At 46.2% G+C, this 22,049-nt stretch overlaps 6 protein-coding genes across 6 annotated transcripts; 2 read left to right on the top strand and 4 right to left on the bottom strand.

Moving 5' to 3' along the window:
• Window positions 1-1,025: 1,025 nt before the first annotated feature.
• On the top strand, window positions 1,026-2,635 carry F5891DRAFT_1186614 (glycoside hydrolase family 5 protein; the record flags this gene model as incomplete). Its single annotated transcript, XM_041366723.1, has 11 exons — window positions 1,026-1,143; window positions 1,195-1,263; window positions 1,313-1,527; window positions 1,578-1,675; window positions 1,725-1,749; window positions 1,804-1,828; window positions 1,898-1,910; window positions 1,953-1,972; window positions 2,027-2,198; window positions 2,246-2,421; window positions 2,478-2,635. 11 exons carry the CDS (start codon window positions 1,026-1,028, stop codon window positions 2,633-2,635), a joined length of 1,089 nt encoding a protein of 362 aa, XP_041228064.1.
• A 3,857-nt stretch (window positions 2,636-6,492) lies between these two features.
• F5891DRAFT_1024336 (uncharacterized protein) lies at window positions 6,493-7,420 on the bottom strand. The gene is made up of 6 exons (XM_041361318.1): window positions 7,323-7,420; window positions 7,247-7,270; window positions 7,146-7,154; window positions 6,975-7,050; window positions 6,593-6,848; window positions 6,493-6,541 (listed from the first exon to the last, which is right to left on the bottom strand). The coding sequence occupies exons 4-5, from the start codon at window positions 6,987-6,989 to the stop codon at window positions 6,618-6,620; spliced, it is 246 nt and encodes an 81-aa protein (XP_041228063.1). The 5' UTR covers window positions 6,990-7,050; window positions 7,146-7,154; window positions 7,247-7,270; window positions 7,323-7,420; the 3' UTR covers window positions 6,493-6,541; window positions 6,593-6,617.
• On the top strand, window positions 7,362-8,969 carry F5891DRAFT_1277146 (WD40-repeat-containing domain protein; the record flags this gene model as incomplete). The annotated part of the gene is made up of 7 exons (XM_041370256.1): window positions 7,362-7,398; window positions 7,444-7,484; window positions 7,536-7,805; window positions 7,855-8,205; window positions 8,253-8,557; window positions 8,611-8,646; window positions 8,702-8,969. 7 exons carry the CDS (start codon window positions 7,362-7,364, stop codon window positions 8,967-8,969), a joined length of 1,308 nt encoding a protein of 435 aa, XP_041228062.1.
• Window positions 8,970-9,522: 553 nt separating this feature from the next.
• F5891DRAFT_1127710 (major facilitator superfamily domain-containing protein) lies at window positions 9,523-12,002 on the bottom strand (the record flags this gene model as incomplete). Its single annotated transcript, XM_041364207.1, has 18 exons — window positions 9,523-9,657; window positions 9,716-9,876; window positions 9,933-10,015; window positions 10,051-10,139; window positions 10,187-10,273; window positions 10,324-10,376; window positions 10,429-10,445; window positions 10,496-10,538; window positions 10,713-10,914; window positions 11,043-11,089; window positions 11,156-11,265; window positions 11,323-11,426; window positions 11,481-11,545; window positions 11,593-11,673; window positions 11,724-11,732; window positions 11,792-11,818; window positions 11,871-11,896; window positions 11,959-12,002. 18 exons carry the CDS (start codon window positions 12,000-12,002, stop codon window positions 9,523-9,525), a joined length of 1,383 nt encoding a protein of 460 aa, XP_041228061.1.
• Window positions 12,003-15,802: 3,800 nt separating this feature from the next.
• On the bottom strand, window positions 15,803-17,291 carry F5891DRAFT_164749 (uncharacterized protein). Its single transcript, XM_041370746.1, has 7 exons — window positions 16,957-17,291; window positions 16,862-16,894; window positions 16,639-16,811; window positions 16,510-16,592; window positions 16,243-16,452; window positions 16,052-16,187; window positions 15,803-16,002 (listed from the first exon to the last, which is right to left on the bottom strand). The coding sequence occupies exons 1-7, from the start codon at window positions 17,107-17,109 to the stop codon at window positions 15,894-15,896; spliced, it is 897 nt and encodes a 298-aa protein (XP_041228060.1). The 5' UTR covers window positions 17,110-17,291; the 3' UTR covers window positions 15,803-15,893.
• Window positions 17,292-18,172: 881 nt separating this feature from the next.
• On the bottom strand, window positions 18,173-19,987 carry F5891DRAFT_1143484 (uncharacterized protein; the record flags this gene model as incomplete). The annotated part of the gene is made up of 9 exons (XM_041364956.1): window positions 18,173-18,605; window positions 18,667-18,803; window positions 18,857-18,940; window positions 18,993-19,108; window positions 19,158-19,171; window positions 19,227-19,371; window positions 19,421-19,606; window positions 19,656-19,747; window positions 19,800-19,987. The coding sequence occupies 9 exons, from the start codon at window positions 19,985-19,987 to the stop codon at window positions 18,284-18,286; spliced, it is 1,284 nt and encodes a 427-aa protein (XP_041228059.1). The 3' UTR covers window positions 18,173-18,283.
• Between the last annotated feature and the right edge of the window lie 2,062 nt (window positions 19,988-22,049).

Here is a 22,049-nt window from a genome sequence, read left to right as displayed (position 1 = left end):
AAGCCATGGGAGAAGCCAGTGCCCTGCAAATAATGTCCGCAGAAAGTTCCAAAGACTAGGGATGCGGCACCTTTTACCTCAACTAAACCTGACATTAGAGCAGGTACCAGCATGAACCGATACTACCCTGAACACGACCTGATCCCCAAAGATGGCTTCTAATAATGCACAAAGTAGCTCCGAGGCTTATGCATTATGCGTTCAATTATGCATGGATACCACCTCCATCTCCCCACCAAAAGTTGATGCGATATGCTTTATGAGCAAGTGTAAATGCCGTAGGTCCGTGCGCCATATCGGGGGAATTCTATCAGTGCCCCATCATGATGCAGAATTGCGTGGAGTCGATGAAGTCGAAACGCGGAACTTTAAGCTTGAATTAATGGAACTAGCTGATTGAAAACGCGAGGTAACGTTCAAGACCGCCGGAAAAGAAACCTGGAGGCTTAGTCAGCACATACATCCAGAAGTTCAACCATACGAGGCCAGTCACAGACCAGAGTCCACTATTCCAGCCTTTAAAGCATAAGCAAACCTATGTTCACTGTGATGGAAAGCATAGACCTACAGATATTCATGTGGTTGCGTTGATCTACTCGTATTTCATCGCGGTAGCCTTGGAGACCACTGGCAAACTTTGTCTGTTTTTTCTTACGCCGTGACCAGTCTGCTCAGGTTGTCATTATTCAGGGTCTTAGAGATGAGTCTTCTCATTACCATGGGGTCAGCATATTTTCATGCTTTAGAGATGACTCTTCTCATCACCATAGGGTCTCATAGGATCAACTCAGTATCTTCGTGATCTGGAGATCCTGTCACCATGATAGCATTGCTAGGGTCAGCTCAATATTGCATAGTTTCATGCAGAACTCGCGCGAACTTCGGTCACGGCTGAGAATACACCATGCGTATCTGTTCCTGGCAAAACTGTACGCCATAATTAATGTTTTAATTCATACATAAAGACAACCATATTATCGGATGAACACTCACTGGATCTGGATCCCCTATTCTTTTCGCGTGAAATGGCCATCAATTTTTTACATTCCTTTGTCGCTGCCGTTCTCAGCACCACAACAGTCCTCGTTAACGCCCAGACATCTGCGCCGCTCCAGTTCGCAGGTGTGAATATTGCAGGCTTTGGTGAGTGCAATACTACCACAGTTACTTGTCATGCCTGGACTCCTGTTCCAGACTTCGGTTGTGGCACAGATGGCACTTGTAGTGCTTCAGGCGCTGTTCCCCCTATTTTCCAATTATCCGGTATGGTTCATTTCAAAGTGCTTTCTCATAACTCTAACATACCCGTTAGGTATTGATGGCGCGGGCCAAATGCAACATTTTTTCGATGACGGCTACAATGTGTTCCGTCTCCCTGTTGGTTGGCAGTATCTCACCAATGACCAGATGACTGGCGTCTTGGATGAGACTCAGTTTGCCAACTATAACACGCTGGTGTCCGACTGTCTGAGCACTGGTGCTTACTGTTTGATTGATATCCACAATTACGCCAGGTACAATGGGCAGGTCAGTGACCGTATTTCTGTCGTCGTCGACAATGCTCAATCTGATAATAGGTTATCGGACAAGGCGGTCCAAGCAACGAAGTCTTCGCTGAGCTCTGGTCTAATATTGCCTCGTACTGGAAAAACGAGACGAAAGTCATCTTTGGGGTGTATGTGATGGCCATTGCAAGTAGGGACTACTGACTTATTGACAATCAGTATGAACGAACCTCATGATATCCCGGTGAGTCGCTCGAAAAAATCTTCGAGGGACCATGCTGAGATTGCTGAAACCTAGAATATCAGCGCTTGGGCAGAGTCCGGTATGATATCTCTTGTTTTTTTTTTTGATTTCTCACCTCTGACGACATGCTTTTACGATTACAGTTCAGGTATGTGCTCCTTGTTCGCAGGTTTAAGATGATACTGAGATTTCTTGGGAACTAGAGTGCGGTTACAGCCATTCGGTCAGCATGTTCGACTATTTCTGCGAAGTATCTTAATTAATATTCTGTGTTCAGGGAAGCTGGCGCCTAGCACTCAGATGATTCTCCTCCCTGGGACAAACTATGCTTCTGCGAAGACTTTCGTATCCAGTGGTTCTGCTGATGCCCTTGACGAGGTGAAGAACCCTGACGGCACATTTACCAACCTCATTATGGACGTCCACAAGTACCTCGACTATGATGGCTCGTCAGTGATGTAACTCCCTTGTCTATGCCTCTGCTAATATCCCTCAGTGGCACCAACGCTGAGTGCGTGACTAACGGCATCGATGACACGTGGACCCCTCTGGCCACCTGGCTCCGTGCAAACGGTCGGCAGGCCCTTAATTCGGAGACTGGCGGTGGGAACGTAGAATCTTGCATTAACTACCTATCGCAGGCGATCAGCTATCAGGCGTCTCAATCTGATGGTACGTGTTTCACACCTTACTGTGCCCTGACACAAATCGACATGTCTTATTTGTAGTTATCCTCGGCTACATTGGGTGGGCGGCTGGCTCCTTCGCCACAAACTATGTGCTTTCTCAGGTGCCTTCCTACAGCGGTACCAGCTGGAATGACACGCTCTTGGTCTCGATGGCCATGTCGCCCAGAACTAATAAGTTCGTTGTAACCGTAGCATGAGGGCGTAGAGTATTTTACCTAGACACTATCTGTCGTAATGACCGGGTTTGAGGAACGTCTGGAACGTCACCCCCTTTACTATCCCCATGCCAGTGTGAAGTGATTGATTGATGATTTGTCGATAGTTCTGCATGCTCATTGTTCAGCTACCAGTATTCTTTTTACTACATCCTGTGTCTGTGATGCGCACCGGCTATCAACCAAGCCACACAATTCTCAATCTGATCAAGGTAATACATCAACTGCAGGCATCGAACACCCAAACGATTGGATGTTGGACACAAAACATCGAGGGACCAGATACCTACTTCTCCCCACAACTGGGGAGAACTATGGCTGACTTCCTTCCGCTCAGTCGCATCTTGTTCCATTATCCGACACATGTGTTATGCCAGTTCAATGTCAGATCGTATTGACCCTTAGGTTAATTCCATTTGTAACTGCAACACCTCCATTTGTACCTGATCTTGCGCTCCAGCTGCTTCAAGTCATGATCTGTATTGACAGGCATCGTTATTTACCCGCTATCCAGTTACTCGATTGGTTCTGTATATTTGTGCTAAGATATGCCCTATGAGATATACTGCGAGAAATTTGGGTTGTCTGATTCATAGGAATCAATGTCTGCGAACCTAGGCTCCCATAAGGAGTTCGTGACTATTATGATGTGGCGACATTGTAGCATCGCGGCCACCAAGAGATGTTTGCATCTTTGCAAGTTGAGCATTCTCACTTTGATTTTTCTCCTATTTATATTTTGGAGATTACAGTACGTTACTAAGTTAAGCACCTAACATCTCGGAAATGTAGTAAGACTGGTTACGAGTTTAAAGTTCGGACCGTCTAATTCACGCTAAATAGCCCGTGAGGCCTAGGTACCGGCCTCGGATCCATGAATGTGTCATGGCAGAACCTGCTCCGCCAACAAACATATTCCGACTCCCACGATAAGCGGGGGAGGGTTCTGTCTGCAATAAACCTGCTGATGATTTGTGAGCCGGTTGACTGCAGAAACAAAAGGGGTTACCGAATGTGAAACACCAATCCATTACCGGTCTTGGTACTAGGACGGGACGACCTTTGTGCTTGTAAACGTTTGATAGCCTCAGATGACAAGTCAATAGAAAGGCCACACAGGCAGCGGACTAAAGCACCAAGACTAAGAGTGGACCAACGAGTCTTGCTATCCATACATGGAAGAAAAGCATAGGGCGGCCGAGCGGGCAGACGGAGCGCAACTTCAGCACCATACAATGGGATGCGCACACAACATCGACAACAGGCTGCGCGCGGTCTGGGGACACAGGAACGTCAATCAACTGTTACAAAATAGCATCAACCGACAAAGCGCCAAATCGCTCACGAAAGTCGAGAAAATGCTGCAAGATCGCCAACATCAGCGTCTTTCGTGCGGCGAATGCTACTACCGGAGAGAGGAAACGTAGAGAAGGGGTGCACCAAACCACTCAAGTGTTCTGCAATTACTGCAGGGTAGTGCTGGAAACTAGCAGAGAAATGATCCATGAATGCAATAACAGATGTCACCACATCAGAACATCGGTCAGAAACCAACCGATGCAGCACAGCAGTGTATAATTGGATGCTTGAAAGACAAGAGACGATGACACGGATACCTCGTTGTGAGTTACCACAATCGACTCTCCGTCGACCACACACAACCTGTAAACGGTTAAGTGTACGAACAACAACGGCCACGGTGCTCAACCAAAGATCACGGAAGCCAAGAATGAGTTTTCAGGGAATCGAAGCACAACAGATGGTATTTCGGGGTAATAAAGTCAACCATAATAAGCCGGGTGATTTGAGGTGGGTGTGCAACCGCATGCGGTGGACAACAATACTTGTCCGATATGCTTATGATGGGCACGGGACTTTGCAGACGAATATCGCACACTGCGGGAAAGGATAAGCCAATGCACACAGAAAAACAGAACAAAGAGCCTACGAGTAAGCAGTGTAGAATACAATAGCGACAATACACAACGGCGTGCTAGTGATCATTGGAAACATCAAGGATTGAATATTAAGGAACGAACAATGGGAGGTTCAAAAGCGAACCGTACATAGTTGAGGGGAATTGGCGTCACGTACGGTCAGACCGTCAGAGAAGTGCACGAGTGGGACCGTTTTTTACAGAGTAAGACATCTCAGGGCAATGGGTTGGTCCCTAGTAGGATAATGTCGCAGGTCTTGAAGCTTGACATTTTGCAAATTAAGTATGGAGTGCTGAGCGCTAACGAGTACTTTTGAAAAATGACATTGACAGGAAACGCGAAGAGGAAGTTTAGGCGGAGTCGGGAACCGGCGCGATCTGTACCTGTGAATCAATCGATCACTTGGTAACTCTGAGACATCTCATGATAGCGTCCAGCGAATCCAGCACTGTTGGCTGTCACCGTTCTGGCACTGACCTCGTGTTGATCAGGCTATCTAAATGCACAAAGTTTGCTCAGTGACATGCTTGGTCGCCTACAAGCAGTGACTGCACTAGTATCCGTTTTCACTCTACCAGATGTCGTTCAATAATTTACATCCCGAAGGTGGACCAGTGACCACACCTGCCATGCAACCTCAAGCGCTAAGACACCTATCATGCCTGTCAACATATCAAAATTGAAAATTCATCCGTATGGTCTTCAGCGACACCACCATCTGTCCTGACCCGATGGCTGAATACGTCTTTTTGGAGTCGCAAACAAAGGTGTCGGAACACCTTCACCCTTGATGACGTATGGAAGGATGGACTCGGTAGGAACCGCGCAGAGCAGACGTAGTACACTTGATGGTGCGTCCCTTGTCATGAGAATGTTTCTCATCTTCACAATTACTCGTATCTAGCCTCTATTGCCTAGTACCTTTCCCATCCGACTTCAACTTATTCAAGCGTTACCTTGTTGTGTCCACAGCATATCTACGCTTCACGACCCTGTCAATGACTCGATACGCCTGCGTGATTTCCTATCATCTTGGTTCTCTATCCGATATCTTCCCCTTCATCGAGAAACTACGAGACAATAATACAGTGCTGTGATACCCTCCTGGATGATTTTTCTGTTCTCAATCTACTGCAGTCTACCAGACTTTGATGTACAAGGCTGTGTGTTGTCCCGACGAACACTGACAGTGTTGTCAGTCGGCATGCCCGTCCGTTTCAGCATTAAAGCATACCGAGCCAGTTCTCGAAGTTTCTTGATTGAAAATAAGAGTGAACAGCAATTATTTGACGAGCGTAAGCCTAAATCTACATAGCACAAAACAGAACGCGATATAATGAAATACGAAAAACGGGTGTTGAACGTTGAAACTCAATACGATCTGCAGCGCTCAGCAATTGAAACTGGAGTGCCAAGCATAGTACATCATAGCATGAGGAAGAGCATCAGAAACAAGCAAACAGCACAGCATGCACCGCTGAGGAGTTGAAACTAGCGTGCTTGGTATCGTACAAAATACGAGCGCATAGTATGCATCGAAAAACAGAAAACTTGGCTCGAGCATCATCTACTTCTTTTCGGTCAAGTCCTTTGCTGCAGGCTGTCAGTAAGCTTCGACTTCTAGGTTCACAACCAAGCGAAGGACGTACACAAGCGATTTTCAAGAATGAACTCAAGAATCTTCTTCCCCATTTCCTCCCAGTCGTAGCCTTGACGACAAATCTCTTTCGCTCCTTTCTCCACTGCGACAGCCGTCGGAGATTTCAGGTAGTAGTCCACAGCAGGCTCGACGCGCTTCCATGACTTCATGTCCTTCGGCAGAAAGGCGGAGTACTCGAGGACGATAATAGTAGCTGCATCATGTCATCAAGACTATTACTTGGCATGCGGTGAGGAACTAACCAATGCCAGTCTGGATTATTTGATTCGCGAACATTGAAACTTTCGGAGCCTGTTGCACTCTTACAGTGCTGAGAATCAATATGGAGGAAAAACGACCTACCAAAGGTTGAAGGACACGGATAATGTCATCTCGCTCGACACCGGCCTAGCCAAAGGTTGAAAGTATGGGTGTCAGAATCAACTCCACATAGTAAAAGTACTTGCCTCCTGCGGGAAAGGAATGTCAGAAGCATGAGGTAGCAAATTAATATTTGATTAATAACAGGGACGCACGTTCTATTTGGTTGACGAGACAGTTGTGAATGATTAACCACCAGATTGTAGACCATGACCGCTGTGCTCAGATAACTTACAAACTGTCAGGGGTTGGAACCAGATGAGCATCACTATGTAATGGTGAATACCATCCATGGACGCACGAGCTAAATAAGATTGTTTGTCAGTGGAGTATTATCATTTCAAACGGGACATGATTAACACACATTCTGCGAACACATGGTGAATACAAGGTATTATGTGGCTGGAAGAACCCTTGGCGATTGAAAAAATATTCACATCCTATGGTGAAAGAATCAAAACGATCGATACATTCGATGCTTCGCGTTGTAAGAATCAAATGACTCACATTCTGCACAGGGCAAGAAATATGCAAGATGAATGAACATGGAAAATATCATCAAGGATGGACACTCAACGAACTATGCATGATGAGTGATGATGAGTCGATTCATCTGATAGAATAGAAAATGCTTACATTAGGCTATGAAAATGAGTGATCCTTATTATACTGTTCAGTATCATTTCATGAAAGATATCATCGAGACACATACCACCTGTCAACAGGCGAGTAGCAGCGAGGGATGGGGATCATGAGCCAGAGGTACGTTAATCTCTTACTGCATATACGTGTTTCTACGAGCTGACGTCAAATAATCAAAATTTGACAAGTAGAGGAGAGTAATGGAAATTGGAACGTCGAAGATGACTGGAAGGTGAGCATGTTGAAAGACGCGTTTTTGCGCTTATCAACCAATTAATGCCAGGCTCACGATGCTACCGTCTCCAAACTAAGCTGGGTCCACCCAGAATTTGGGACCATACTCGCATCCGCCTCTTTCGATCGTACAGTCAAGATTTGGGAGCAAACTAGCTTTGCATCAACAACAGATTCCCAAACGAATGGTGCTGGTGCCGGGTCTCCTCAGGCTGCTTCATGTGGTTCCTCAAGATGGGTGGAAAGGGCTGTATTGGTTGATGCAAGAGGCACTGTCCGCGCGGTCGAATTTGCCCCTCATCATTTTGGGTTGAAGTTGGTACGTCAGGCGCTCGTCTCATTTAGAGATTTATGAGAGCTTCTGCAAGGCAACCGTCTCTTCCGATAATCACGTTCGCATCTACGAGTGCTTGGAACAATCATCGCTAGCCACATGGCAGCTTTCAGAAGAAGTCGATGTCTCAACGCTCCCATCTGCATCACTGTCCTCATCGTACTCCGTGGCGTTTGCGACGCCAACGCAAACAAGCGCAACTCTTGAGGGTGCTTCTGCAACCCTGGTGGCTCAAGCCCTGCAACAATCGCAAAACCCCGCCACTCAGGGACGACCCGGAATGGGGAATCGAGAGGCTGATGGAGGGCGGTGCATATCATGGTGTAAAGATAGGTATCGGGGGGAGATCATCGCGGCTGGCTGTGGGGTATCCGGCGCTATCAAAGTATTATCACGCTTCATTTTTGTGGCATTGCTCACTTTGAGTCACAGATTATACAATTATCTCCCTCTCGTCGACCTATTACTTTGGACCCATCTCCTTCGCCAGTGGGTTTGCCCACTGAGGCAGGAACCTTGCTTGCAAGCGACGGAGATACTCCAACACCATTTGCGATCACGTCGGTGGCGTGGGCGCCTTCGTGTGGGCGATCGTGTCACCTTATAGCTACTGGAGGTCGTGATGGACATGTTAGGATATGGCGAGTTAAGCCTGCGGAGGAAGAAGCTGACGTCGATGGAGAAGGGGGCGATCCTCAATGGTCTGCAAATGTAGTAGCAGATTTCGATCACCACAAGTACGTGTGATACGCACTCCCTTATGGCTTTGTCACTGATTGGATGCGTGCAGATCGGCGGTTGGCCGTGTTGAGTGGAACATCACTGGGTTTGTTTTTGTCTCCAGGTATCGTAAGTTACATAGTTGACACGCATTCTCTCAGGACTGTCCTGTCTTCTGCTGGGAATGATGGTCGTGTACGACTGTGGAAAGCGACTATTGGTAATGTTTGGAGGACTGCTGGGAGCATTGGGGTTGAGCAGTCGGAGGATACCCAATATGCTGACGTCAATATGGGCCCAAATGCAATCGTTGCATCAAATCGGTATAGAGTATTTTACCCGGACACAATTTCTGCAATAATGACTGGTTTGAAGAATGTCTGGAACGTCATCCCGTTTACTATCCCTATGCCAGTGTGGAGTGATTGATTGATGAGTTATCAACAGTTCTGCATGCTCATTGTTCAACGTTCGGCTACCAGTATTCTCTTTACATCCTGCGTCTGTGACTCATACGCATCATCAACCGAGTCATCCATCTGTTCAAGGTCGTATGTCGACTGTAGGCATGGAACACCCAAACGACTGGGTGTTGGATACAAAGCGTTGAGGGCTAGATATAATACCTACCTCTCCCCATGACTGAGAGATCTCCAAAACCGTGTCTGACTTCCTTCTGCCCGTTGCACTTTGCGTTGCAACTTTTGTCAAGTGACACGTCCGGTTACTATGAAATACTCAATACATCTGAGTCCTTTATGTAGAAGCTTCATTATCCGCACTATTAGATAACAAGCAGGGGTCGTAAAAGGTGAGCCATCGCTTCAACAAGAATGGTTTCCCTCACCAAAATATGACATCGGTCTGGATCTCTGAAGACTATTCATCTTGAGTTATTCAGAAGGTATTCATACAAGTGAGCAAGGAAACATCATGGTACACAAACGTAAATCATAATCAGGCTCATCCGCTTGCAGCACGACTAAACTTTGGTCGCTGAGTCAGTGTCCTTGACCGCTAAACCCGCCTCTTTGCCTTCCGCATATGACACGGTTTCAGTTTTAGGGAGACCCATACGTGAGGTATCAAAACCGTGCGCTTCGAGGTATTCTCGGAACTATGTTGTAGGTGTATAAACGTCGTGGGTAATGGGGGACAATCTGATAATTGCGCACCTTGGCATCTTCTTCCTTCATACCATCGTGGTCCAAAGGCGTCACAAGAAAGTATACAATGATTGCGCTTAGGATGGCAAGACCGCTGGCAACAAAGAAGGGGCCAGTGTTCCCTTTAGCTGAACCTGAGCCACCAAAATCGTTGATCATCACAGGGAACACTGGACGGACAAACAAACTTAGTCCACCCTTCGTACAAGGACTGTATGACACGTACCCCAAGTTCCAATGAATGCGCCAATTTTTCCAGTAGCAGCTGCAACACCGTAATACTGTCCACGCACAGCAGTAGGCCCAGGACTTTGCAGCCACTACACCAACGCAGTTTCCGGGACCTAGGCAAACAGAGTTCAAAAGACGGGGAGTGATTGCGCAACTTCCACGCACCAAACTCGCCGAAGCTCAGGAAGATGCCGTACACCACCTAATGAACCATTCAGTATCGATGATATGTGTTACATAGATACCTACAGCAAAAGCGGCAACGTGTTGTGACAGCTGTGTATAAAGACCACTCATGATAAATCCAATGACCGCTTGTGCGAGAAGGCCAGTGATCTAACATGGGATTCAGAAAAGGCACTTCACATCTGCTTATTACCACCCACCATGATGGCCTTTGGACCCATGAGATCAACGAAGAAGGCACCTATAACGGTGCCTGCGGACAGAATGTGAGCTCGTGACAGTTCATCGTCGTCTAATAGACTCACCTGGAATGTAGAACAGGCTGTGAAACCATGTAAATAAGAGCATGAACCACGAACGGGTGAAGCTTACTTGATCACAACAGACCAACCAAAGACGACGGTGAGGAGATGAACTTGCCGCCGGTAACGCTGGCAAGACGGTTAAGTTCTACTCGAGAAAACAAATGTAAATGCATACGTATCAGTGATTGTGGATGAATAAAGTACTGAACTACAGAAAAGATCAGTGATAATGTATCCTGTAGGTGCCTGATAACACACTGGGTATCTGAAGGTATGTGAGTGACTAGTCAGAGTGCACTGGAAGCGGTCGTTGACATACGTGATAAAGTCATAGATGAACCATGCTAGCGAGATGCCAAGCAGGCCACGCCAGTATCTTTTAATGACTAGTCGGTATGGAATACGGACATGCTTCATCGAATCGCGCTTGTAGCGATTAGGCTCCTCCATGCGTAGCCGCCAAAGAAAGACACCAGTAGCAGGAACCTATACCAAGCCCAAGCGAGAGGCGCCAGATGGCTCGAAGGTGATTGTCTCCGAATCTGAAAAGCAACTGTTAGACATGGATTACAAGACTGTGAAAGTGAATGGCGGCCGGACATCCAGTAAAGTACCAATGGTACGAATGCTCCAATAACAAAACCAAAATCAATCATGGTGTCTAGGCAGCGTGTTTTAGATTATTGGTAATAGAGGTTCATCACATCGGCTCACTCGTTGCTAGCACAAAGCCACTGGTGTTGCGAATTCTTAGCAATGCCCTCTTCCTCCGACTGTTCAGATGCGGACACGGAACCGCAAGGGTATTCAGCACCAATGCCAATCCCAAGAAGGAAGCTGTGTTAGAGCTGATGAGCAGGCAGAGATGATCTCGGACCGGTGCAGTGTACTTACCGACATGCAATAAGCATAGCGAGCATACCGTCAAGGCTATTGTTAGCACCAGACGAAGCAGATGAGAGACCAGAAAATACTGCAACGATCCCAGTTGCGGACATCTGTTTCAAAAGTATGACTTGTGGGTTGATCGATTGGAATTGATATCTACTTACCATACCGAATTTGCGTCCAGCTTTGTCGGAGAGGTAGCCAAAGGTAAACATACCCACCACGGTGCCTGGGACGATTGAATTACATATCAACGAAGGAGACTCAGGTACGCACCTGCGAAGGCGACACTAGAGAGTGTGGTGCTGTAGTTCGTAGTGATGCCGTCGGAACCAGTGCCGTATATGCGTTTTAGAACTATAATTCACATTGAACCTTGAGTAAATTTCATCGAAAAAATCGCTCACGAGTATTGACTGCAAAACAGTCGGATTTTAAGTGAAACGGGGCTTATCAAGTTGAATGCATCACCCACCAGGACCAATGACATTGTTGGCATAACCTGTTAATGATTATCAGATTCACGTTAAGAGTCAGATGTTGTACCTGCTTACCATCAGAAAACAGAGCTGTTCCACAGCTGTGATAAAGGATTGCATTGTGATCAGTTTGAAGATGAAGAACAAACACAAGATAATGTACGCAAAGATGAGAGAAACACTACTCAGGGCGATCTTTCCAGTCATGGCGTTGAGGGAGGCCGTGGTCACTATCAAGGACTCCTCAATTCACTGATGGTAGTGGTAGAGGACGTCGATGGTCACAGCCAAGACAAGTTTGTGCTTTGCCGCCTACTAAGGTGTGCATTATAGGCATCGAATTCAGTACATAATTACCGGTTAGAACGGGTTGCAGCGGCGTGTATCACTGACTCACGATCATAAACTTAAGTTCCTGCCTGCCCCGTGGGTGGCAAACTCCAATCAGCTTGCAGGCATGAGGCTAAGCAGAACTTCCTTTCCTGTCTGATACTTAGCCACTGATCGAGATCCCACACATTGTCAGTATCGGAGTTGTGCTTTGAGAATCAAAATGTAATTGGAAGATTAGGGATTTCCACTTCGAACTCTACTAATGCACGAGCCATGGCATTACTACTTATCAGTAATTACATAATATAATTAATTAGACATATTATGAAAAATTCAGCTAATTCAGATAATTAGGACGGGAAGGTTTCCGATAAGCATCGACAATGTTGTCAGTCGTCATGTCCATCTGCTTCAGCATTAAAGCATTGGTATACTGAGCCAATTCTCGATTTCTCATAATTAAAAATAAGAATCAACAGCGATCATTTCACCAACACAACCTCAAGTCTCCCTAGCACAAAACAGAACATCGTCGATGTGATGAAATCCAAAAATGGGTGTTGAAACATGATACAGTCTACAGCACTCAGCAATCTAAACGTGCGTGCCGAGTATAGTACATAGCATCAGAAAGAGCATCAGAAACAAGGAAACAGGCGTGCTTTGTATTGTACACAACAAATAGCATGGGAAAGCCGTATCGAAAAACACGAAACTTGGCTTAAGCGTCATCTACTTTTTTTGTCGAATCCTTTGCTGCAGGCTGTCGGTAAGTTTCGATATCGAAATTCACAGCCAGGCAAGGGACGTACACAAGCGATTTTCAAGAATGAACTCAAGAATCTTCTTTCCCAGTTCCTCTCTATCGTAGCCTCCACGAGAAATCTCTTCTGCTCCTTTCTCCACTACGACAGCCGTCGGAGATTTCAGGTAGTAGTCCACGGCAAACTCGATGGGCCTCAAGTCCTTCGTGTTGTTCGGGAGAAAGGCGGAGTATTCGAGGACGATAATAGTAGCTGCTTCCTGTCATTAAGACTACAACTGGTCATGGGGCGAGAAACTTACCAAGGCCAACCTGGATGTTTCTGCTCACAGCAGCAGTGGACAGTGATTGCTTCGCAACCTGTTGCACAATGTCACAGTGCTGAGAATCAATGCGGGAGAAAAACAACCTACCAAAGGCCGAAGGACGCGGATGATGTCATCTCGCTCGATTTCGATCTAGCCACAGGTTGAAAATGTAGGTATTAGATTCAACTCCACAGAGGAAAGTACTTGCCTCCTGCGGGAAAGGAATGTCAAAATCATGCAAATTCACATTCGATTGATAACGGAGACCTACATTCTATTTGGTTGACATGACGATTGTGAGTAATTAACCAGTGCTCAGGGCAACTTACAAACTGTCAGAGGTTGGAACCAGATGAGTGTCACTATGTATTGGTGAAGATATGCAATCCATAGACGTACGAGCTGAATAATATTGTTTGTTAGTGAGTACTATCATATCAGACAGAATGTGATTAACATACATTCTGTGAACACGTGATGAATGCAAGGGATTATGTGGCTAAAATCCTTAGCGATTGCAACATACTCACATCCTATAAAACGAAATAACCAGTCAAAATGATTAGTCACACTTAATGCTTCACATTATGAGGGTCAAATAACTCACGTTCTGCACAGGACAAAAAAATATGTAAGATGAATGAACATGGAAAATGAGTTATCGAGGGAAACTCAACGAACTATGCATTATATGAGTAATGGTGGTTCGAGTCGTCTGATAAGAATGGAAGATGCTTACATCAGGCTACGAAAATGAGTGAACATCGTTATACTATTCAGTATCATTTCAATACCAGATATGATCAAGGTACCCACCACCTGCCAAAAAAACAGCAGAAATTAAGGACTGTTCGACATGAGTTGCAAACAGCACTTACCTCCTGTCAACAGGTGAGCAGCAACAATCGTGAGCATTGATTGAGGATGAGAAACCATCAAAGGTACGTACTTTCTGTCAACAGGTGAGCAGCAACGATTGTCAGCATGGGTTGAGAATGAGAAACCATCAAAGGTACGCACTTGCTATTAACGGGCGAGCAGCGGCAAAGCATCAGGATCGTAAGTATGAGTCAAGGACGAGAAAAAATAAAGGCATTTACATCCTGTTGACAGGCGAACAGCAGTGAGGCATGGGTTTGATGAGTATGGGTCGAGGACTAGAAACCAACAAGGCACTTACGTGCTGTGAGCGGGCGAGCAGCAGCAAGGCATGAGCATGGGTCGAGAGAACTAGAAACTATCAAGGCACTTACCGACTGTCGAGATACGAGTAGCAGCAAGGCATGGGGGTGATGAGCATTGGTTGAGGACTAGAGGCCATCAAGACACCTACCTTCTGTCGAGAGGCGAATAACAGCAAGGCATGGGGTTGATGAGCATGGGTTCGGGACTCATTAAGACACTTACATACTGTCAACAGGAGAGAGCCAGCGAGGCATGGGGATTATAAGCATGGTCGAGAACTAGAAACTATCGAGGCACTTACGCGCTATAAACAGGCGAGTAGTAGTATGGGGATGATGAACATGGGTCGAAGACTAGAAAACATCAAGGCACGTACGTCCTGTCAATGGGCGATCATCAGCATGAGTTGAGGACTAGAAAGTATCGAGGCACTTACATACTGTCAACGGGCGAGTAGCAGCGAGACATAGGGATAATGAGCATGGGTCAAAGACTGGACGGCATCAAAGCACTTACCGACTGTCAACAGGCCAGGAGCAGCAATGTATGAGGCTGATGAGCATGGGTCAAGTACCAGAAACTATCAAGGCACTTACGTGCTGTCAGCAGGCGAGTAACAGCAAAGGATGGGGATCGTGAGCATGGGTCGAGAGCTAGAAACTATCAAAGCACTTACGCGCTGTGAGCGGGTGAGCAGAAGCGAGGTAAGGGGATAGTGAGCATGGGTCGAGGACTAGAAGATATTGAGGCACTTACCCGCTGTCAACAGACGAGACGCAGCGAGGTATGAGGATGATGAGCATTGGTCGAGGACTAGAAACTATCAAGGCACTTACCCACTGTTAAAAGGTGAACAGCAGCGAGGCATGGGGATGTGAGCATAAGTCGAGGACCAGAGACCATCGAGGCACTTACCTCCTGTCAACAGACCAGCAGCAGCGTGGGATGAAAATCATGAGCATGAGTCTAGGGGTAGAAACCATCAATGTACTTACCGTCTGTCAACAGGAGAGCAGCAGCGAGGTATTGGGATGATGAGCTTGAGTCGAGGACAAGAAACCATCAAGGCACTTACATACTATCAATAGGCGGGAAACAGCGAGGCACGGGGATCATGAGCATGGATTGTGGACTAGAAACCATCAAGGTACTTACCCACTGTCAACAGGAGAATAGCAACGAGGCATGAGGATGATGAGCGTGGGCGGAGGACTAGAAATACGAAGGTACTTACCCGCTGTCAACGGGCGAGCAGCAGCGAGGCATAGGAATGATGAGTATGAGTCGAGGGCTACAAACCACCAAGGCACTTACCCACTGTGAACAAGCGAGCAGTAGAAAGGCATCAGCGTTGTCCGTGCTGTTTAAACGTCGTAAACCGCAATCTTACCAGCTGTCATCAATGGACAACTACAATCAAGCAAAATTTCAGAATGTCTACAATTTTAGCAATTCGATATTTACCATTGTGAGCACCATTACCAGGGTTTTGTCCGATTGAATCAATCTTCAACTTACTTTGATATGTGCAAACCACTTAGCAATGTCATACTGATAGTCATCGTAATTGCTTCGAAGTAGCCCGAATAGCTGACTCTGTGTACGGTCGATCAGTGTTCTAGATGATGTTAGAATAGAAATGTGTGACTTGCAAATCCGTGACTCACACGACGGCACACTTGATGCACAGCTCCAGGTTCGATTGTTGTGTCAACAGCAGGCACAACCGCAATTCTTCGTTGTCCAGTGTGAGAGTAGTGCATTCCAGTAGAGCGCTGCAGTCTGTATGAGGTTTGTTCATATCTAGGATAGTTTCTAATATATCAACACAGAGAAGAAGTCAATCTGAACCACTTACTCTCCAAGCGTACATAAGACTTATAACGGGCACGGTTTTCAGGTTTGCGCAACTTATTCAAGACACCTGTTTTCGCGAACAGCTCTTCGACGCATTGGGTAATCCTTTTTGAGCATTCTTCTGTTGATACCCCTTGTAGCTGCTTCTTGATTTGACCATACGCGACTGAACTCAGAGTTTCGAACTTGGTGAACACCACAACCACGGGCACTGAAGATCGATCATTTAGTCCGAGCACGGCAAATGTCAATGAAGTTGCAGACTCACCGCGCCCAGTGTCGCACTGTAAGAAGAACTTCTCCTCTGATTGCTGGAATAGTCGACTCCCGTCACCCATTGGAATACAATACCTGATGGCAATCAACAAGCGCGAAATGTCAAAAGGGAGTTACTTACCAGATAGCATGTATCCGCTCCTCTAATTTGTTCGCATGTGTGCGTTCTGAGACAAATTTCTTCATCTTCTCAAACTGTTCTTCACCGCCCGCTTCGAAACCGCACGAGTCGTGAAAGACGAAACAGGGAGTGCTTTTAAACACTATCTCGTTCGTGATGTCGTGCTTTCCACGCTGAGCATTCGTCAGCGTATGTATGCCCACAGGGCAAATGATGCACATACCTTGAGCGAGGCTTTCACGATAGCAGCATCTATCTACCCAGTGCCCACAGTTTATCAGCGATAAATGCGTGCATAGCATAGATCATCATCCGCACCTTGTGTCCTTTGGCATCGTAAATTTCTGGTTGATCGGTGGTGTTGCAGACCTTCTGAAGGATGGTCGTTTTGCCTGCGTTTCTTCTCCCTACAATCAGAACTCGAAAGCGCCGAATTCTTTCTCCAAGGTCCTGGGCATCAATGGTTGCCATTGGGAAATCTTAATGTGCGTCCGGAAGTAGGAGTGCTTTTGTTTATCGGGAAAGCTGTACTGTGTACAGAATGAGGCGAGATATGCCAGCGAGCGAACACGAAGCAAGGGCTGCGGCTTATGCACAACAGTTACACACGGCGTCTATCTCTTATCTATCTCCCTGCACCAGCCCACTGACTATACCCTCGCATAAACACGAAGTTGCAACTGTTCCGCGGAAGAGTCCGACTAACGTTTATAAATCGGCGCATATATAGGCTGTCAAGTATCAAAGAAGACGTAGTACCGGCCAACATACACGTAGAGGGTTGGCGTGGATCTTACTAGATTACGACACAGTCTGCCCCAAATACTGACTCATGAGCAGAATGGACAAACTTCTTGCAGCATCAAGAGTCGCAATGGCATCCGCTTCTGTGCGCCACCGTTTAACTGGGCCCTCTTTTGACTCCCTTGTGCCTACTGTGATGATGAGTGATGTCGTTCAGGCTGGCTCTTTCTTGGTTCAAAGCAAGCTCCTTGGTGTCTTTCGCTTTCGATGGTATTGAGATCATATAGCATGTTGAATGGTCGTGGTGTAAGTGATGAAGTACATGACCCAGTGCTTGGAACGTACAACGTAATATGCTTTGGTAAGAATACAGTGAGTTTGAAAACTTGCGGTGCGAGCCTTAATTATGCCATAATGCGTGACTCAGGACTGTGGCGGCCACCGTATGGCTTGAACCATTTTGAAAAACTTCGACAAAATTGTGAGACAATGTTGAATACCGAGTAATCATCTCTGCTGCTCTCTACCGGTGTGGAGATCCTCGTGGTGCTTATGAAGATGGTCATTTGATGAGTCGGACGTCATGAGCGAGTGACTCAAAGGCCCGAGGAATAAGACACCGAATGCGTGAGTATTGGGCTATGTCACCTGGCATTTACTATGTAACCACGGGCACCATCGTATATATGTTCGGGACGTGGCGTTTGCGCTGAGAGTTTGCACAATGAATACAAAATCATCGCCTGCATCCGGAATGATCTTTATAACACCGACATCGACAGGTGACCTTAATATGTAAACACATGCATACACATTATGAGATACTTATACACGTTGAGAATAGGGTACACTTCAAAAATCATAATCGTTCACCCCTGTCATGTATGCAGACCTGCATCGTCTACCACTCTTCGTCTGCTTTCGAATCCACGGCCCCCCCCATCTGTGTCCTCAGGCCCCGAACTTCGTCAGCCTTGATAGAATGATCCTCGATCATCCTAACAATCGTCTCCAGTGCATCACCCTCTCCTCTACGAATGGCAGACACACAATAGGATTGGATTGCTAAGTGGACTTCATTTTTGCACGCCCCCTCATAGGCTTTGGTGGCAATCTTGATGATGTGACGAGAAATAGGCCCTGGCGGTGCTAGCAGGAACAAGATCTGCATGACGCATGTCAAATCCACGATATACGTCATAATCCGCTGTAAAACAATCTTTCTAGATAGATCGGTAACCTTATAAACCACATTTCAGATGGAAACAGTACACATTCACTTACGTATGTTGATAGGTATCGTGAATCCATTCAACCAGGGCCACCCCTGCGACAATCGGTGGAAACGCGCCAGCTAGCAATGTCAAAATCGCTGTAATCGTCGCGAGACCGAATTCACTGTTTCTGTAAATCAAAAATGTCTCGGAGTACAATAACTAACTCACAAAGGTTGTGCTTTGCCCGGAAGGTCGACCATGTCTGGATCTTTTGGCATAAGTTCGTCGGCTTTGTCTAGATCTTTTAGTATCAATCCTTTGAACTGGTCACTGGCCAAGTGCTTCGCAAAGACTTGTCAGCAGCCAGTGACTAAAATTGGATATACATCTTACACAGTGAGGGTCGGTGAAGTTCCAAACATCAATGATGTCCTTGTGAATCACAGACAAGCAGTCCGACATGGTAAAGCCTTTGAAGTTCACGCTCGCAGCGAGACCTCTCCAATATCCTAGAAATTCGGAAGTCAACAAGGTGCCGAAGACTGTGACAAGACTAACTTTTCTTGCCAATGCTGTGGAGAGTAAAAGTGTGAAATTAAGGCGTTACCAAATTAACAGTGGTCGTACAGAATTGATGCCTTAACTTTAAGACCGATGTCTGCCCCTTGGGCTATCATCATTGCTAATGCCGCTTCTGAGGCGACAAATTTTTCAACGCTCGTGGTTGTAAGATTGATCAGTTGTCTTATGGTGCTCTCGTACTCTTCCTCCGCTATGATAGTATGTCAGCATCGGAAAATAGAGAAGTAAAACCCCTTTACTAGAAACCGTCGTATGCAAAATGTCGCTTCCGGCTACTTCCTTAAGTGGCTGGATACACAGTTCATCCAATTTGTCAACTTTACGCGCTTCGAGCGCGGTTTCGTCATGTTCGCCTGACATACGGGCCTCGAGCTCCAAATCGTTGACAAGAGTGTCATACTTGGTGAAGACGACAATTATGGGAACTATATGTATAATATGAGTTATGAGAAACGAAATGAAAACGCTGCGCACTATCGCCTAGTATTTCCTTCCTCAAATTGATGAATTCCTCTATTCCATCCTCAAACAAGGCTGCATTGGCAAGAGGTATCGGGATGCAAAGCCTTCCAGCAATGTCAGTATGGTAGAGTGACGGCGGCAACTAGAAGACTATACCAGACCGCGTGAATTTTATCCTGCAGTGGCATGTTGCGTCGGCGCTTAATGAAGTCTTTTGCAATCGCAAAATTTTCGCTATCGCCAGCTTCAAACCCCCGACTATCGTGGACGACGAATCGTTGATTTTCTGGCGCAGTGAATTCCTTGGTTGATATCCGCTTCACCAGACTCGTACTCAGCAACATGCTGTAAAGGATAGTGAATGTCAGTAACTGTCCCGACATGGAACTAATTCATGGACTCAACTACTTCGTTTACTTTGAATGCCTGCCGGATCAATGTTGACTTTCCGACTCCAGCCTACGAAGTAGATGGGTGAGTCGTTTATGCTTGAAGATAATAACTGAGACAGACATTGCCTATCACCAGTAGCCGAAATCTCGGGCAATTCTCTAGAATATCGCTGCTGGTCGACTGCAGCTGCCTAATATCAACAATCATGGTCGATATGGACAAGGACATTCAGTTTGCTGCTGAAATAAGTGACCAATATACTGACGGTATCGTAGTAATGACAACTGACATCTTCCGCTGAAACGTGCTATACTCTATCGCATCAAACCATAAATGTAACATGATACAGCTGGAAGCGAATTGATTCACCTCGTTGTCCGCTGGGATCCACTGTTTTGGCCAAGATGTCTTTTCTGTTTAATGAAAAATCGATGGCGGTCTTCGACGGAAACACGCCCATTCTAGTATAGGAACAGTGTACAGATAAGGAAACCTGCTCAGTGGTCACCGCACTGTGTTACAATGTTCTGAACGAGTTTCTACAAATATAAATGGGGCTCACATCGCGGGATCGAACTTTGCACTGAGGTTTTTGCCTGGTTCCGAACTGTGGTGGATTTTCTGTCGCTGTGAATCAAGCTTCAACTCGGCAAAATCGACCTTCTTCTTTGAAGTATCATCAAGGCGGATGTCAATACCTAAGAAGAAAAATGTTCAAGGGTGAAATAGACGGCAAGTAGGAAATTCTTACTAGAGATGCAGAGAGGAACAGAGGAGGCGGCTATAGAAGGGACATTTTTCGACATTGTCCTCCGAATCAATGGGAGTCAATGGAAGAAAGGGTAAGGAGGATGATGGGAGCAAACCGAGTAATACCTGTAGGACGCGAACGTCATACCAGCGTACATTTGCACAGCTGGCCTGGCCGCTGGGTGCATGCTTGAGAAGCTTGCAGAATTCCTGAAAGACCCAGTGGAATAATTTATGTAATTTACCGTTTGTTCGGGACTTGACACAGCACGTGTGTTACATGGACACACATCCCATGGTTCTGAGATCCGAACGTTTAGGCGTTTACTCCTTCGGAGTTCATGGTACCCCGTTATCGATTGGATCTTGCTCGGTTCCTGCACACACGAAGTCCCGTCTTCTGGCCGCCAAGCAGAAGACTCGTAATTTTGTCAGGAAGAAGTTTGATGCTTACCGTGAGCTGATGGAGCAACGCGATTGGTGGAACCATAGTAAAATGTAAATCTAGCGATAATGCGGTAGCATCGTGATTGTTGATACTGAGACAAAAATAAGGAAAAGTACATACATGTAGTAGGTTCAGACTGAAGCGAACATATCGACTCATTGTAGAGTCCGGGGTCTTTTCGTTACGGGACTTTGTCTGTGCAGGCCCCTGCAGGGTTCATCGGAAAGGTTTGATAGAACTTTGGATCTCCTATATAGTATAGGCGCTGGGATTCAGATAAGGCAGCAAACCGGCCAGTTGACACAGATTGATGTGATCCGAGAATACTGATGGAGAAACTCGAAAGAGCGACCTCTGCCGTGGAACATGATTAGAATTTAGAACAGACGCTCACATGTACACAAAGTTTAGTTTGGCCTCATCGCAATATTACCATTCTGAAGTACTTTGGCTCCCAAATGTTGGGAATAGCAAGACGCCGTACATGCAGAGGCCTCGTGTATCGAATGTCACAAGTTGACGCTCGAGAGATAAGACTAGTCTATTCTCTGCGGTCTACCCAAGTTGTTAGTACGCCCGCCAGTGAAATACAAATAGTGAATAGGATGCACACCGTGATACACCCCAAATTGACATGCGCTTAGCACTTTTCTGCGTCTTCCTCTACCTCGTTGAAGTGATCCAAGCTTCACCTACAACAAATACAACAAACACTACTGCTAACGATAGTTTGAAAAGCCCATCATTCACAACAAGAAGTATATGGACCATCACCTCCAGCTCTGTTCTCACGCTTTTTGCATGCATTTACACTG

The sequence above is a fragment of the Suillus fuscotomentosus genome (assembly GCF_016647785.1).
Source record: "Suillus fuscotomentosus strain FC203 chromosome Unknown F5891scaffold_17, whole genome shotgun sequence".
NCBI lineage: Eukaryota > Fungi > Basidiomycota > Agaricomycetes > Boletales > Suillaceae > Suillus > Suillus fuscotomentosus.
Note: the sequence above shows the minus strand (reverse complement) of the source record. Positions and strands in the feature narration are given on the sequence as shown.